This window comes from Blastomyces dermatitidis (assembly GCF_000003525.1).
Source record: "Blastomyces dermatitidis ER-3 genomic scaffold supercont1.3, whole genome shotgun sequence".
Classification (NCBI taxonomy): domain Eukaryota; kingdom Fungi; phylum Ascomycota; class Eurotiomycetes; order Onygenales; family Ajellomycetaceae; genus Blastomyces; species Blastomyces dermatitidis.
Genome location: NW_025544776.1, coordinates 2873761 through 2893142, shown reverse-complemented (window position 1 = coordinate 2893142; position 19382 = coordinate 2873761). Strand labels below are relative to the sequence as shown.

The 19382-nt window shown below is 30.3% G+C and overlaps 2 protein-coding genes and 1 pseudogene across 3 annotated transcripts; all 3 read right to left on the bottom strand.

The window, feature by feature from the left end:
• Nucleotides 1-299: 299 nt before the first annotated feature.
• On the bottom strand, nt 300-388 carry BDCG_16655 (annotated as a pseudogene). Its single transcript has one exon. The product of its transcript is annotated as a tRNA-OTHER (tRNA).
• Nucleotides 389-6014: 5626 nt separating this feature from the next.
• Nucleotides 6015-6520, bottom strand: BDCG_02989 (uncharacterized protein; the record flags this gene model as incomplete). Its single annotated transcript, XM_045418577.1, has 3 exons — nt 6015-6035; nt 6080-6349; nt 6458-6520. The coding sequence occupies 3 exons, from the start codon at nt 6518-6520 to the stop codon at nt 6015-6017; spliced, it is 354 nt and encodes a 117-aa protein (XP_045275113.1).
• Nucleotides 6521-13880: 7360 nt separating this feature from the next.
• On the bottom strand, nt 13881-14300 carry BDCG_16654 (uncharacterized protein; the record flags this gene model as incomplete). Its single annotated transcript, XM_045425857.1, has 2 exons — nt 13881-14028; nt 14113-14300. The coding sequence occupies 2 exons, from the start codon at nt 14298-14300 to the stop codon at nt 13881-13883; spliced, it is 336 nt and encodes a 111-aa protein (XP_045280256.1).
• Between the last annotated feature and the right edge of the window lie 5082 nt (nt 14301-19382).

Below are 19382 nucleotides of genomic sequence, written 5' to 3'. Positions count from 1 at the left end.
CATGTGACAATACATTTATTATTATTATTATTATTCTTTCATTATACTTATATGCAAGCGGAGCTTATGATAAGTTCTTGTGTGATGTTAAATACAGGTCAAGTGTTGATTATACAGGAGGAAATACAGGTGTTGAGACCACGCCAAGATAACAAGAACATAGGAAAATACAAAGAAGTGACAATTAGATACATGCGATAATAACTTCCCAGCCCAGGAACATAGAGCGATTCATTGAAGCGATTTGTACATCTCTGTATTTATTAGAAACCTGAGGTGCTTGAGTTCCGGATTTAATGTATTCCCTGCGGGTTTCGAACCCACGCGCCTTGGTTTCCCACGCCAAGGCGCTACCAGGTGGCCGCATTAACCATTCGGCCACCGGGGCCATGTGACAATACAGTGACAGTGTCAGAAAAATTGATATTATGAGAATCAAAGATTAAAATAAAAATATTGTTTCACTTCAAGTACTCAACAGTACTTAGTGTAGAAATTATATAAAAACTCATCAAGCTTCAGTACATGTTTCAATATAAATCAAATTTATCAATAAATAATTAATATGATAGGGAAATAACTTGTGTATTAGAGTAAAATATACTTTTCAAAAAATCTCAATCATGTGCTGCAATTTTCAACTCAGTCTGAATTAGTGAAGATTTGCAATATAATCATATCTCAACAACTTCAGTTTTGATTCTCATGACTCAGTGAAGAAAATACTGATCTTGACTCTCATATACTGATAGATCAAAACCTGATTCAAATACTGTATTTATATGAACATTAAGTTGATTGAGAACTTGAATAATTGAGATATATTTCATCTCATTCTTCATTGCAATTATTTTGAAGAGACTAAATAATGAATTCAAGAACAGTAATCTTTGTGCAGTCTGCAGAGTATAGTGAACAGCTTCTTGAACTTTTAGAACTATCATATAAGATCTCATGTCTGAATGTCAGCAATCACATCTGATAAAATACACTCTCTCAATGTGAGATATATCATTCAACTCTGATTTATAAAAGTATTCAAGATTCTCACACTTATACTGAATAAAATCAGAAGAAAAAATAGGTTTATTTAATAAATATCATATAAAGTCATCAGAACAATATTTGACTGAGCTTTCTCAACTGTGAGATTGTTATAACTCTGTGAGATTGTTGACAATTTGTGTCATTTCTATATACATTTATCACTGAAAAGTTGAGGATTTTAGAAGAGCAGATATCAAGAGAATCAGATTTTAAAAGTAAAGTAATCTCATGAAGAATTCAGTGAGATTTTTCTGAGCAGAACTCAGAGTTAGTATTTACATTAATAACACTATTGAAATTGAGATTTTCTTGACTGATAAAATCAGAAATTATGCTCTGCATTGTTTTTTCAGAGTTGATAGATCTTCAGAGAGCAGACTTATCAGTGATGTATTCTTCAATAAACACAGAATTTATAGTAGTGATTTGTAGTTTTTTCAGGAAATATCTGACTCTTCAGCTCATAGTCTCATTATAAGAATAAATGAATTCATTTCAAAGTTACTGTATTTGTGAGATATATCAATTACTGAATCAGAATTAATAAATTGATCAGTAATAGTAACAGCAATTACATCAGCAGCTGACATTTCAATATTATTAGTAACTGACTCATCAGAATTCTCTTAATCATCATTTTCAGAAATATTCTTCTCAGTAGCTACTTTTAAAAGTCACTTAATATACTCAACATTATCAGCAGCATTCTCATTATATAACTCTGTCTTTAGAGAATGTTAGTTTTTATAATAATAGAGATATCAAAAGTAATAAACTTACTGAGAATAGTAATACTTCTTCACTGAGAGTATCATTGTCTGAATCACTGTCAGTGAAATCTTCATTTGCAGTTTTCAGAAAAGAGAGACTCTGATGTTGAAATTTCAATTAATCATTCTCATATTCTTGTCTAGAGACAGATAGCAGATAGTGTTTCAGATTTCAATTAAACAGACATAATATTCTACTTTCTGATATGATTTGTAGAAAAAGGTTGCAAAGTTGAAAAGATATGAATAAAGTGAATAAGCAGTCTTGATAAAATAAAGAGATGAGATTGAATTACTGAAAAGAAATATATTAATATGAGCTGCAATCAGCAATAATCTACATTAATTTAATATTAAGAATCAAATTACTATATTTCTATTCATATCACAAATTTACCAGAGTTCTATCAAGATTCTGAAAATGAACATTGTCATGAATTCTGCTCTACTAGATCTCTCTGAACTCTCTCATCTAGTAGGTTTAATGTGATAAATCACTGATTTCAAAAGAAATCTGATATTGATATATCTGAATATAGAATGAACATAATAACAGCAATGACAAATATCAGTCAGATGAGAAGAAGTCAAACTTATCACTGATATCAAGCAGTCTATTAAAAAGGCATCACTGAACCTGGCATTTGAATGCAGAAATGTATGAGAAGGAAATTCAGCTGATAGAGCAGTGTCTGTGTCTGGAGATAAAATGAATGTATTTTCTTTCTTTCAATAAAGATAATTTGAATTGAACAGTTACAAGTGTGATAAAAACAAAGAATAAAATATTATACATCTTTTCATTCAGCAGAATGATAATGCTGAATGCAATTAAAACATGAAAGTCTCAAACTCTCAAAGAAATGATGACAAGTAGTATTAGATTTTAGCAAATATATCAACTTTTCAGTGAAATATTAAAAAAATTTTGATCAACTTAGCTAATCATTTATTAATATAGAATTATATTCAATGAGAGAATATAAAGAGTAGAAAAAGTTCAGTGATAATCAGATTGTATAACTGTTATAAAGAATTAATCATCTTTGAATACTTCTGTAATTCATTTATCACTAAAAAGTTCTTTCTGGTTTTTTACTGAGTGTGAGAAATCATCAACTTTGATCAATTCTCTGAGTGAGAACAATGATATATGAAACATAAGTTGAATATTCATTAGTTAAAGATATTGAATTGAAAACTTCAGATTGAAAAACTAGAAACTGATTCTAAAAAATAAAGATATATGTCAATCTTGTAACTCAGGTCAAAATATTTAATAATACTGACATAAATGAAAATTTCACTGCAGCTATGTTACAATGATAAAATATTCTGATATTCTGAAATCTGATGAGTGATATTTCTGAATATCAGTAAATTATCAAAGATGACTTTACTGAGATAATTCAGAATATCTCAACAGTAAAAAAGAGACATCTGATGAAAGATATGTGAGAGAAGATGCAGAAAAAGATTGAATTTTCAGAGACACTTTCAGTGAAAGACAGATCAGTGATGTAGAGATTTTCAACACAATTCATTTATATTTCAATATATTTAGTTTTCTATGAGTTTTATATATAAATTAGTTAATATATACTTTAATACACATAATTAGAATATACCTGTCTTGATATTCACTGAAGAAAGTTGTTATATTCTCTATCTTGTAATTTGTATAGTAATAACTGCAGAGAATTCATCAATTTTACTGTATCAGAAAATCTTAAATTCTGTAGATATATTTCTAGCAGTGCATTGAACACTTATTTCTAGTTAATAGAAATGATTTTATATTTAAAATAGCTGTAATTCAATCAGTGATAGCCTGTATAGAAAGTATTAAGATATGAATGAAATTCATCAGATGCACTGATTACACTCAGAGATGAAATATGAAAGTATTTGCATTCATTGTATAATAATCTGCAAAGATGAATTAATAACATCTATAAAGACTTATATTTTTCTTTTTCTTCTTTTCTTCTTTCTTCTTCTTGCAATAATAATACATTACAAAGATTATTCTCAGCTTACTCAGCTTCTTCTGTTCTTCTTCATTTCTCAGCCTGGTTAGTATTCTGTCAGTTGCAATAGAAAGCTTTTAATCAGAAAAGTTCTAATCAAGATATCTTATCTGTATAGTATACTAAGAATATCAGCAATTTATCACATCAGCATCAATCATAGCAACAATAATAACAGCGGTAGTATCAATCACAGCAACAATAAGAACAGCAGCAGCACTAAAATAACAAGTAACACTCTTAAGTATACCTGTGCTACTGCTGCAAAGACTTAAGAGAAGAAAGCAAGCAGCTGTCTGAATATCTTAACAAAGCAGTCTAGCAAACTGACAATGTGTGAGTATTGTATTGAGTATATTTTTCTCTGTCATTTGAATGTCACTTGTGATAAGATGAAGAGAAGCTTAAAGTCTTGTATAAATTATAATTATGAGAAAAAGAAATACATAATTATCTCTGAAGAATTAAAAGAACAAGTTGATAGTCTGATTCAAATTCATGAATTTTATCATTCTTCATCAGATCAATTTAAGATAATAATAAAGAAGACTATATTAAAATCAGCAAAGAATCTCTTAAAATAAATTAAGAAAGTCAAGACTCAGTGACAGAAAGCAGAAGCTCAATACATGAAAAGTATTAATATTACTCTGAAAGTTTCAAATGTCACAATCAGTGCTGCTGAAAAGACAAAAATTGAGATTGAAAAGATAAAACTGAATATTGAAAAGACAAAGCTTAAGCTCAAAAAGAAGAAAATCACTGTTAAGAAGAAAAAAGTTGTCATTAAGAAGATTAAATTAAAAATTAAGAGAAGCAGACTTGCAGTGCAGTATGAGATTTTAATAATAGTAAATCACTATATTGAAGCTTAAAAACAAGCAATGATAAATCTCATAAATGTTATGAATAATATTAATCAGAATGCATTGAATATTACTGTTAAGATATATAAAATATTGAAGTAATTCAAGAGATTCACTAATCACTGATAGAAGTGTGATGAGAAATCTGATAACAGTGATAATTCTCTTTCTATCTTTACTATTAATACTGATGCTGATATTAATACTGATATCTCTGCTACTGCTGCTGATCTTTCTCTCTTTCTCTTCTCTGATATTCTGACTTTAGTTGATTCTCTGGCTATGAGCAGCTCTGAACCTCTCAACATTCTCAGAGAAAAAGTAAGTTAGAATCAGTGAAATGATTCTCAGATTTATACGGAAGTTGATAATAATATAGATAAGTAAATACACTGCTTCTAATTCTCTCTCTGAAATTTTCTCTTTTAAACAGTGAATGATCATTGACACTGACTCTTCAAAAACTTCAATATTAATTTGCAAGTTTGCAGAAATGAATAATACTGATGTGAATATAACAGAAAATGATGACAATGAGAGAGAGATGATTCAGAGAATTCAGAAGAAATTAGATAGAAATGTAACAGATTTTCAATAGAGAATAATTTCAGTGAATGAGACATTTTTTAGAATTAGTGATTATGTAGATAGAAATCAGTGACATTATTAATATAATTATAATTTTTTCCTGTTCATAACTTGTTTATGATGATTTCACAGTGATTTTATCATTATATTAAGATTTACAGTTCAGTGACAGTGTCAGTGACTGATATGATGAAATAATCATAACTTAGTTGTATAATAAGCCTACGTTTTTCCGGTAAGAATAGGTTGAGGTGGCACGTGACTAGAGTAGATGCTATATCGGAAAAATGTAGACTTATTATACAACTGAATTATAATTGTTTCATCATTTCAATTGATGAACACTGTCACTGCACTGTAAATCTTAATATAATGATAAAATCACTGTGAAATCATCATAAACAAGTTATGAACAGAAAAAAATCATTATTATACTAGTAATATTACTGATTTCTATCTCTTTAACTACTAACTTAAAAAAACATCTTCTTTACTGATATTAACAATCTCTAGTGATAACTCAATTTCTTACAGATTTTCTATATTATTTTCTGTTCTTTCTCATCATTCTCTGTCACCTGCATGTTCTTGTTCTTGTCAATGTCAGTGAACTTGAGAATTCTGATTGAAATTTTCTCAGAGAGAGAAGCAGAGTTAATATAATATTTAAGCTGAAGAGTTTCTGAATATTCATAGACAGTTTATTTATTTATCTATATCATCATTATCAACTTCTATATATATAAATGTGAGAAGTATTTCACTGATTCTAACTTACATTTTTTTCATTGTGGAAAACATTCAAATTAGAGCTGATTATCAGAATCTCAGAGAGAAGGTAGAAAGAACTAGCAGAAGTAGCAGCAGCAGCAGCAGAGGCAGTGATAAGACAGATAGCAGAGAGGGTGAGAGAAGCAGCATCAGCAGCAGAAACAGCAACAAGATAGACAGCAGAGATAGTAGAGAAAGCAGAGAGAGCAGAGAGAATGAGAGAGAGAGAATTGTCAGTATTATCAGCATTGTCAGACTTCTCATTCTCATCAGTGTTCTGTTAAGTATCAGAGAACATTCTTACTCAGTTCAATATTTGACACATCTTTATCACAATGTTGAAGATATTTTGATTCATCTGATTCATTATATCTGTCAGACATACTATTGCCCAGTTCTGATCTTTCATATGATAATTAACTGTCATCAGAATTTCATGCTGAATCATCAATTTGAATTTTTCAATTATCAATTTCTCCTGCTCAACTGTTAATTTAAACTTTTTAATCACTATTTTCTTCTACTCAACTGTCAATTTGATCTATTCAATATTTATTATAGCTTTTTATATCTTGATTCTGGCCTTTTCAGTGACACTGATAATTGTATTTGATAACTTGATTATAACAGTCATACTCTTTATTTTCTGACAGTGTACTCTAATCTTCTTGATTTATTTGATCAGATTCTTCACTGTCTTCAACATTGATCTTTTGACTGATTTCTTGAAATCATCTGATAAAGTAATATAAAAATCATGAGTTCAGATCAGCTTGTTAACATACTCTTTTAATTCAGAGAGAAGAATTATGCATTTGTTTTTATCATGATTACAGTTCTTGCACAGTTTCAAGCTTTTCTTCATCTTATCATAAGAAACTTTGAGATGATGAGAGAAAATTCATTCAATACAGTGTTCACACATAGTCTTTTTATCTGACTGCTTCATCAGAGTATTCTGCTGACTTGTCTTCTTCTTCTAAGCTTTTGCAACAGCTGCATGTGTACACTTTGATATTTCACTGATCATTTTTGCTGCTATTGTTATTGCTGTTATTGCTGTTATAAATCACTGATATTCATGATATTCTGTGAATAAGATATCTTGAAATCAGAACTTGTCTTATTAAAGCTTTCTATTGCAGCTGATGAAATACTAATCTTACTGAAGATAAGAATGAGCAGAATAAGCAGAGAATGATTTTCACAGTGTAATATTATTGCATGAAGAAGAAAGAAAGAATGAAAGAAAAAGAAGATAATAAGTTATTCTCTTTACATATATTATTGATTCATCTTTGTATATTATTATATAACAGAGTGATTGCTTTCATACTTCATCTCTAAGTATAATCAGTGAATCTGACAGATTTCATCTATATCTTATTTTTATAATAAATATCTTCTGTGCAGGCTATCACTGAATGAATTACAGCTATTTTGAATATAAAATCATTTTAATTAACTGAGAACAAGTGTTTAATATACTGTCAGAAATATATCTGTCACGCTCCCGGCCGCGCCAAGGCCCCGTTGCGGTTCCACACGGCCCATCGCTTCCATGCGGATGATTCCATCCTGTCTGAACCGGTTTCCAACCACTCTATGACATCATTCAGATATATCATAGGAAGATCCGATTGATAAATATGAGAACCCTGCTTCTATACAAGGTCAGCAGATTACTCTTTCTTGGTAATGAGACACCGCTGAGGTATCACTCTGGCTATTCTCACTTATGAAATGAGAGAAGAGTATCCACTCATTGTCTATATAGAATAGCTAGATGCTGGCTTCTCATCAAAGAAATCAGTGATTCATTTTACTTCTACTGAAATATACACAAGAGTTACTGCATGTCTCATACAATCTTCTTAGTATACTAAGTATCATATCTGTGATATCCTCACAATAACTCTGTAGTCTACAAGCTCACTATTCAAGCAAGATAGTCAAGCTCACTCATACAGCTTTTCAAACAACTATCTCTATATATCATCACTGACTAGTCACTGCTTCAGTTTCATCATGTTACAATTTAAATCACTTGATCTGATTACATATTTGAATCAGTCAAGCTCTAACAGACTGATATAACCTCACACACTCATACTGGGACTGACTCAACCTCACTCTCTGAAGAAAACACTACATCATTCCCTAGAGTGTGTACACCTCTATCTCAGCAGAAATTCAAGATTCCTGAACTCACTGTGCATTTTGACATGAGCTCTTCAACCGCCCTGCCACCGCCGCGGCCTCTACACACCTACATCTATCATGGAGATAGAGAGATTAAGGTCAGAGATTCACTGAGATATAAGAGAAACATCTTATCTGAATTTCACAGCTTTATCTGTATTCTTGAACAGAAATTCCACCTTAATCCAAGTCAGTATAATACTCATAAGATATGAGTAATATACACTGTCAACCTCCTTGAGAGCATCTCTGTGACTACTTGAGCTATTAAGAAGAGAGAGCTTGAGTGTATCAATGCTACTATGACTTGAGAAGAATTCAAGAACTTTCTACTGAATCAAATTGAAGATTACTGTAACTGTGACTTCACAGCAGCACAGTAGTTCAACTTATTATATTAATAAGATGATGAGAATTCTTCTGATTTCAATGTAAGATTTGAAGAATATTAAGAGGAACTGACTGATGATTTGAATTAATTAAAAATATAGCTTTATCTTACAAAGCTGACTCACAAGGTGTGAACAATGATATCACAGTATCAGAGTTCATCAATCAATTGCACTGAGCTTGTCAACCTGACTTCTCAGATCTATTTGAATAATCAATTCTCTGAGAAAAAGATTAACAAGACCTCTTCTAAGTAATCAATAACAGAATCTAAATAGTGCTATAACAGCTTCAGTGCAGAGAAAGTAAAGAAGAATTTCAAGTATTCTGATTCTTCACTCACTGTGAAGAAACATTAAAAAAGATTTAACAAAGATCTCTATTTCAACTGCAGAGCAGGTGATCACTATATCAGTGATTATAAGAAGCTGAAGAAGAGAAGAAACTGAGAAGATATCTTCTTAAAGTCAACTTCTCTTCTGACAAATATATCTGTGAAAGATAAAGAAGAGAAAGAAAAGAATTGACAATTCTCACATCTTTAAGTTCATATTATAATCACAATGCATACTCTGAATGAGAAGATATCAGTGAGATGCCTACTTAACTTCAGAGCAGATATCAACTTCATATTCTATTTCTTTTCTTTGATAAAGAGTTGAAAGAAGATAGATTTGTCAGATCATGCAAAATTTACAGATGAAATGAAATATCACTGTTTTAGCATAATTCAAGCAAAGTGTGTGATCACAGACTCAGAAGAAATCTTCAAGAAGAGCAGTCTGCTCCTTCACACAGTCAATATCATAGATGAGAATGTCATTCTAGATCTCTCATAATTGAGAGAAAACAATTCTCTCATTGACTGAGTTACTCAGGTATGACAGTACTGTCTCACTGATGAAGAGATAATGATAGAGAAATCTGAAGAGTTTCATTGAAAGAATCTTAAGAAAAAGATTGAGTTAATATACTGTGTAGCAGGTGATTGAGACTTGAGAATAGATGAAGAAGTCATCATTCTCACTACAAGAATAGCAGCAGTATCTGTCATTGAAGGCAGATGTACACAATGTCTCTTTACAGATTTTAAGAATGTCTTTTTAAAAAGAGAAGCAGTGAAGTTTCCTGACATCAAGATATAATATAAGATTCACCTTGAAGACAGTGTAACAGCACTGTACAGGCCTCTTTACAACTTGTCTGTAAAGAAGTTGAATGTTCTGCACAAATATCTTGAAGAAGTGTAATCAAAGAACTGAATACATTCATCAAAGAGTCTGACAGAAGTATCTATACTCTTTGTGCTTAAGAAGAATGATAGACTACATCTATGCATAGACTACAGAGGCCTCAATAAGATGACAGTTAAGAATCACTATTTACTACTGTTGATTGACAAGATGATCAATCAATTATCTGAAGTGAAGATGTTCTCAAAGATTGATATACAGAATGTCTATCATAGAATCAGAGTTAACAAAGATGACATTTGGAAAATGACTTTTCATACTAAGTACAGCAATTTCAAATATCTTGTTTTATCTTTTGATCTTTGTAACACTTCAGTCATCTTTCAGACCTATATAAATGAGGCACTGTAGGGCCTTGTCAACATCTCCTGCATAGTATACCTGAATAACATTTTAATCTTCTCAAAATCAGAGAAAGAACATGATACCCATGTTTGAGAAGTGTTGAGTTACTTGAGACAGTATCAACTCTATGCAAACACTGAAAAATACTCATTCTACATGCAGAAGATTGATTTCTTAGATTATATTGTTAAGATGAATGGCATTTCAATGAACAGGAGCCGGGTCTTCATCATTGAGGACTGGCTGGCGCCGCGGACATACTGTGAGATGTAGGTGTTTCTAGAATTTGCAAATTTCTACAGATGATTCATCTATGCATATTCACAGATTACTGTCCCTCTTACAGATCTGTTAAAGAGAAGTGTGAAAGACAGAAAAACAGAACTGTTTATTCTCACTTAAGACACTGTTCAGGCATTTGCAGAATTGAAACAAGCTTTCACAGATGTCACAATGCTGAATCACTTTAATCTCAACTTATTCAGTCAGTATGAGACTGATGTATTCAGGAATGAGATCTGTGAAATCTTTTCACAGTTGACACTGAAGACCTTTCAATGTTGAAAGGATCAGAGAATAATCATCTCTGAGAAAACAGGTAATGAATTGTCTGTGAGAGAAGGCTTTTTCACAGAGTCTATAAGACACTGTGAATGAAGATCAGTGACTTTCTTCTTCAAGAAGTTATCACTTACACAGAGAAGATATGATACTCATAATCAGAAGATATTAGCAATTATCAAATTCTTTAAGATCTGATGACATTATCTTCAGAGTAGTAAGTACTCAGTGTAAGTTCTCACTGATCATGCAAATCTGTATTACTTCTTGACAACAAAGAGCTTGATAGAACATCAAGTCAGATGAGCAGAGCTGCTTTCAGAGTATGATTTCTATATCTGATACTATTCAGGTTGGCTTAATCCTGCTGACACATTATCTAGACAGTCTGATTATAATATTATTGATGTGAAGAAGAATTCTATAAAAGAATCTCTGTCATCACTGCAGAAGAAGCTGGCTGCAGAGGGTTGAGATTCTCTAAAGCTCAGAAACAGCACTGAAGAGACAGCTGTGTGACTCAGTATAGAAGGTGAAAGAGAACTCAGGTCTCTGTAGAGAACTGACACTGAAGATCATAAGCTTCTCATGTTATATCTTACAATCATTGAATTGATAAAGAATGAAACAGTCTACAACCTTTCAATCTGACTACTTTTAAAATTCATTGAAAAGTTACAGAAGAAGGATGCCTCTACTGCAGCTTGAATTCAAAAGTTGAAGAAGAAAGAATTCAGTTTGAACTTGAAAGAGACAGACTCTGAGCAGAACAGTGCTGCTAAGAAATCAAGTCACTGATAACTAGAAGAATGTGAACTTCTACTGCTGAATAATTCAGTCTTCATCTCTTATAGCAGAGCAGTGTATCAGAAGTTATTAAGAATTCATCATAATGATTTTCATACAGAGCACTTCAGGTTAGAGAAGACTGAGAAGCTTCTAAAATATAAATATACTTAGAATAAGCTTCAGACAGATGTCAAAGAGTATGTTGAAACTTGCAATATCTGTCAAAGAATAAAGATTTCACAGTATAAGTAATACAGTGAGTTGATATCACTGCCTGTTTCAAAGAGCTCATGATAGAATCTATCAATGAATTTCATAGTTAATCTGCTGAAATCAATAAGAGTCAAAGAATATGACTTAATTTTGATCATTATTAACTGCTTCATAAAGATGATCAGATATATCTCTACTTATAAAAAGATTAAAGCCTCTGAATTGACTGACCTGTTTTTAGATATCATCATTCATGATCACAGTGCTCTGAAATCATTAATAACAGATTGAGAATCTCTCTTTATCAGCAAATACTGATCAGTTTTTTACTATTATCTTATAATAAGATATCTTCTCAGTATTGCATTTCATCTGCAGACTGATGATCAGACTGAATGCCAGAATCAGACACTAGAACAGTATCTTTAAGTATTCTATTTATATCATCAGAATGATTAGCTCAAACATCTTCTAACTGCTGAATTCACATATAACAATGCAAAGAATGTAATCTTAAAGATATCTTCTTTCTATGCTTATTATGAATATAATTCTTCATTACTCAGTGACATCACAGATAATGTTTCAAAGAGAGAAATAGACAGTCAGAATATCAGACAGATACAGAGAATGAAGTATTTCTCAGTGTTAGAAGTAAAAGTGAGATTGAAACTTTTAAACAAAATTCATAAGAAGACAGTGAAAAGCATTCACCATGCTTAGAAGTAGCAGATGAAATACTATAATTGAAAACATCTTCTGATAAAGTTCTTAATAGAGAATCAAGTGCTACTTTCAGTAAAGAATATTAAGATAATAAGATTATATAAGAAGCTCAGTGAGCAGTGACTAGAATCTTTTCTGATAATAAGAGTAGTGAGTAAGCAGACATATGAGTTAAAATTACTCACAGAATTGAAATTAATTCATTCTGTTTTTTACATTTTCTATTTGAAGCTCTATAAGCAACACTCTGAGACAGAGTCATCTCAGTCAGATGATATCAAGATTGAGAGTGATACTGAATATCTTATGAAGAAAATATTGAACAAGTGAACATATTACAGTAAGCTTCAATACCTTATTAAATGAGAAGAATATTTATTATCAGAGAATTCATGAAAACTGCTTGAGTATTTGAAAAATGCTGAGAAAGAGATTGCAATCTATAAGATAGCTAGTAGAGATTATCTCATTACACATCAGAGATATTGAATAAGAAACATCACTTAAGACTTCTCATTTTTCTTAAAGAGTTTTTTAGAGATAATCTCACAGTGATGAGTCAGCATCTTATAGACTTTATAGCACTCTTCTTCTATTTTCTCTCAAAGAATTTTTTAGAAGTTTAATGAGACTATACAAGTATAAAATTCCTGAAGCAGTTAATAAGAAAAGAAAGAAATATTTGAAATTAATAAAAAGATTAATATTAATTAATCTGCAGATCACTGCTAATCTAATGAGACTGCAGTCTGCTGAAAAAATAAAAAGAGAGAATCTCAGAGTCTACTCATTAATAATCACACTCTCATCAAACTCATTCTTCACTGTTAAAGTCTTCAGTATCAGTATCTTTGTCTGCTGAGAAGTTAGTACTGTGACACTGTAGAAGAGCATACTGCAGAAGAGTATAAGAGATACTGAAAGTATCAACTTATCAACTTATAAAGCATCTCAGTCATCTGCTTCAACTGAAGTGAGATTCTCTTTAATCAGTAATTAATCTTTATAATACTTTCAACAGTGATGTCAGCTGATCTCTTCTTAAGATCAGTCATTCTGAGATGTTTTTTCATCTCAGAGATTTATGCTTTCATCTTCTTTTACAGATGAGTAAGAGAGACCTTCTCAGTCTTGACAGAATTTATCAATACTTAAAGCTCTGAGATTCTCACTCTGTACTACTTGAGTATCTAGACTTCTTATCAGAGTCAATATAACATCTTTCTGTGAGATAATACTTACAGAGAGACAGAAGTTGTTGTTACAGATATAATAGAAATAATAGAAGTGAGAGAAGAGATAGATGTATAAAATCCCTCTCTTCTTCAGCTACTTGACACAGTGCAGATAAGTAGTAGTGTCAGTCAGAGACTGCACTAAAGCCTCTTCACAGAGAGAAGATGAAGAAATCACAGGACTCTGCAGACTCAACTCAGCAGTATTCTGAGCAGGGCTCAGGTGTGCCGCGGGAGAGGAACTATGAATTGAGCTTCTCAGAGTCACTGTTCCCAGAATCAAGCTCTCCCCGAGTTCCTCTCCAAATGATCACACAGGGTCATACATCACTGTATTGGCTGAGGGAGGGGGCGGCGTCACAACAGCAGTGAGAGGGGCAGAGAACAGAACAGACACAGATGCACCAGCCAGCAGAAGGAATGACATCTCACTGCAAGGCATGGCAACTACTACCACAGCCGTGAGAGAAGCAGGAGAAGGTGTGACAATGAGAGCGGTGCTCCTGCGGCTCATTGACACTGTCTCTGCCTTCAACCTGGCTTTCTTGACAGTCACAGAGACCACTGCTGCATCACAAAGATATTTACTCACTAGAAAACATCAGAATAAGCCCTCTACTGTTCTTCAAGAATAATACTCTCATGCACTTACTATTACAGAAGAAGAAGAGGGAAGAAGAATGTTTCACAGAGAGAAGAATCTTTTTGAAAAATTCTGTCACTACTGTCAGCTTTGTCTCTAAAATACATCACTTTTGCAGAGAATTTCATATATAGAACAGAATATGATGAGAGATATGTAAGTCACTTATTAACTACATTTTTCTCATTCTAAATTGATATATAAGGAACTCACTTATCATATGTTTGATTTGAATGAAGATGAGAAAAGAAAGATCTACACAGTCAGCAGAAAAACTCATCTATTTCTTTATATTATATACAGTATATACACTGTCAATCAGTTGATAATCATTGCTATATAACAAAGATAATTTCTAATTCAGTAATCTTGAGAGCATAGAGACTATACTCTTAAAGAGAAGAGTATTATCACACTCTCAGCCATGTCAAGACCTCATTGCAGTTTCACACAGCTCATCACTTTTATGTGAATAATTTCATCTTATTCAAACCAGTTTTCAACTGCTCTATGATATCATTCAGATATATCATAGAAAGATCTGATTGATAAATATGAGAACTCTGCTTCTATACAAGGTCAGCAGATTACTCTTTCTTGACAATGAAGCACTGCTGAGATATCACTTCAACTATTCTTACTTATGAAATGAAAGAAGAGTATTCACTCATTGTCTATATAGAATAGCTAGATGCTGACTTCTCATCAAAGAAGTTAGCAATTCATTTTACTTCTACTGAAATATACACAAGAGTTACTGCATGCCTCATATAATCTTCTTAGTATACTAAGTATCATATCTGTGATATTCTTACAATAACCCTGTAGTCTATGAGCTCGCTATTCAAGCAAGATAGTCAAGCTCACTTATACAGCTTCTCAAACAACTACCTCTACGTGTCGCCGCTGACTAGCCACTGCTTCAGTTCCGCCACGTTACAATATCTACAGAATTTCAGATAAATAAGAAGATTTTCTGATACAGTAAAATCAGTGATTCTGCTGCAGCTATAACTATAATCAAATATAAGATAGATAATATAATAACTTTTGTAAATGAATATCAAGACAGATGTTTTCTAATGATATATGATAAAGTATATATTAACTAATTTATATATAAAATGCATAGAAAACTAAATATATTGAAATAGAAATAGATTAGACTGGCCGCCGAAACTATGAATTTCACATTTAGTTTCATTTGATCTGGTCTCATACATTTCTTGGCGTGAATCCCGCTGGGACTAATCATTAAATAAACATGCAAAGTGACTATATATCAGATCTCAAAATGAAACCATGACTTGAAAAAAATGAGAAAGTGATCTCATTTGATCTTATTTAGTCCCATTCTTGGCATAAAGTTACTATTTTTAGACATTTTAAGGTTTTTTTTAGACTATTTTTAATTTTTTAAAAAGTAACACTTTTTGATAACACTCAAATGAGATTTAAAGTCATTTAAAGCAATAAAAATAATTTAAATTGAGAAGTGGAAATCATGGTCTCATTTGAAAAATGTGATAAGAGTAGACAGTAAGTCTCACTGAGACAGTATGAGACTACTATCTAATGTTAGAACCGTGTAATGAGATCTGTCAAATTGATAATGAGACTATCAAAAATTCTGGTCCTGGTCTCAGACACGGTCAGACGGTCAATCTAAAATAGATTATATCAGAAATCTCTATATTATCTATCTTTTACTGAAAGTATCTCTGAAAATTTAATTCTTTTTTATATCTTCTTTTACATATCTTTCACTGTATATCTCTTTTTAACTGTCAGAGTATTCTGAATTATCTCTGTAAAGTCGTCTCTAACAATTTTCTGATATTCAGAAATATCACTCATCAGACCTCAAAATATCAGAATATTTTATCATTATATTATAACTGCAGTAGAATTTTCATTTATATTAGTATTATCAAATATTTTGATCTAAGTTATTAGATTGACATATATCTCTGTTTTTGAAATCAGTTTCTAGTTTTCAGAACAATTTGAATTATACTAACTTACATTTTATATATTATTATTCTTACTCAGAGAATCAGTCAAAGTCAATAACTCTCTACACTTAATAAAAAATCAGAAAGAACTTTTCAGTGATGAATAACTTATAAAAGTAATCAAAGATAATTGTTTCTTTATAATAATTATATAAGCTGATTATCTCTGAACTTGCTCTGCTCTTTATTCTTTTCTATTGAATATGATTTTATATTGAAATTAAGTTAGCTAACTTGATTATAAAAGTTTAGATTTTTCTAAGATTTCTCACTAAATTCTCATCAGAGATTTATAATCTCTTATCAAGAATTTGTTATATTCTGTTGAAAAGTTACTATTTTATTAAATTTAAATACTTATCTTGATTTTCTTTAATAATCTTGATTTTCAGATCTTGACTGTGTTCAGCATTGTTATTATTATTATTATTATTCTTCAATTATAGATGTATGCAGTCAGAGACTATGACATCTACCTGAGAACTTTTAGTTCTCAGGGTTTTTCCTATATCTGTAAAGTTAACTATTATACATTCATCAATTTCAGATATGCAAAATCAGAAAATTTCAGCTCAGAATACAAAAACTGTTTACAAATTACAGTGTTTTAACATCTTCTGATACTTTGAAACCATTTGACAATATCATGACAAAGGAAAAGAGAACACAGTTTTAAAGATAGACACATTAAATAGATAGATAGAAAGAAATTGAAAGAAAAAGATAAAGTAAAGAGAGATTTGTCCAGCATTGTTATTCTGCTGAATGAGAATATATATAATGTTTTATCATTAGTTTTGATTATTTTTGTAACTGTCTGATCAAGATTTTTCTTTATAAAGAATAGAAAATACATTCATTTAATCTCTAGCTGCAGATATTGCTTCATTGAGTGAATCTCTTTCTCATACATTTCAGTATCAGAGTGTCTAGTTCTTCAATATCTTCTTAATAAATTGTTTATCAGTGAGGAGTTTGAGTTCTTCTTACTATTCTTCTCATCTGTTGTGCATTATTCATTGATGTCATTGTGTGCCTGCTATGATTAAGAAATATTAATATTGAATTTTCTTTGAAATCAGTAAATTGTCTTATTAAATCTACTAGATGAGAAAGTTCAGAAAGATTTAGTATATTAGAGTCAATAAGAGTATTTATTTTTGAAATTAGATTAAAATTCTAGTTAATGAATGATACTGATTTCAGAAGCTTGCAGAAATATAATCTTAAAATACAGAAAACAGTTTAGTTATTAATATTAATTTAATATAGATTATCACTGATTACAGCTCTTATTAATATACTTCTTTTCAGTAATTCAATCTCATCTCTTTATTTTATCAAGATTATTCACTCACTTCAATCATATCTTTTCAACTATATAACTTATTTCTATAAATTATATCAGAAAGTAAAATATTATATCTGTTTAATTAAAATCTGAAATACTATCTGCTATCTATCTCTAGACAAGAATTCAGAGATAATTAATTAAAATTTCAATCTCAGAGCTCTCTTTTTCTAGAAACTGTAAATAAGAATTTCACTGACAGTGATTCAGATAATAATGTTTCTGATAAAAAAGTATTACTATTCTCAGTATATTTATCACTTTTAATATCTTATTACTATAAAAACTAATATTATCTAAAGACAGAGTTATATAACAAGAATGTCACTGATAATATTAAGTATATAAAGTGACTTTTGAAAGCAGATACTGAGAAGAATATCTCAGAAAATAATGATTAAGAAGATTCTGATAAGTCAGTCACTGAAGATATTACTATAAAAGATACTACTATCAAAGATATTATTACTATCTCTCATTCTACTAATAAATTTATTGATTCTGATTCAGTAATTGATATAGCTCATAATCACAGTAACTTTGAAATGAATTCATTTATTTTAATAATAAGACTCTGAGCTGAAGAGTCAGATATTTCTCAAAAAAACTATTAATCACTGCTATAAATCCTGCATTTATTGAAGAATATATCACTGATAAGTCTACTCTTCAAAAACCTATCAACTCTGAAAAAGTAATACAGAGTATAATTTCTGATTTTATCAATCAAGAAAATATCAATTTTAATAGTATTATTAATATAAATATTAACTCTGAGTTTTACTCAGAAAAATCTCACTGTATTCTTCATAAGATTACTTTACTTTTAAAATTCAATTTCATTAATATCTGTTCTTCTCAAATTCCCAAATTTCTGATGATAGATGTATATAGAAATGATGAAACTTATCAATAATTTCACTGAGTTATAACAATCTCACATTTGAAGAAACTCTGTTAAATATTATTTCAGCAACTTTATATAATATTCATTAATAAATAAACCTCTTTTTTCTTCTGATTTTATTTGATATTAGTGTAGAAATCTCAAATGCTACTATAAATCAGAATTGAATGATATATCTTATATTAAGAGAGTATGTTTTATCAGATGTAATCACTGATATTCAGATATGAAAATAAGATCTTATATAATAGTTCTAAAAGTTTAAGAAGTTAATCATTATACTTCTTAGATAGTATAAAGATTATCATTCTTAAATTCATTATTTATTTCATTTAAATTAATTACAATGAAAGATGAGATGAAATATATCTCAATTATTCAGATTCTAAACTAACTTAATATTTATATAGATACAATATTTGAATCAGATTTCAATCTATCAGTAAAATATAAAAGTAAAGATCAGTATTTTCTTCATTAGATTATAAGAATCAAGACTGAAGCTATTGAAATATAATTATATTATAAATCTTTATTAATTTAAGCTGAGTTGAAAATTACTGCATATGAATAAGACATTTTGAAAAGTATATTTTACTCTGATATACAAGTTATTTCTCTATTATATCAATTATTCATTGATAAATTTGAATTATATCAGAATATGTACTAAAGCTTGA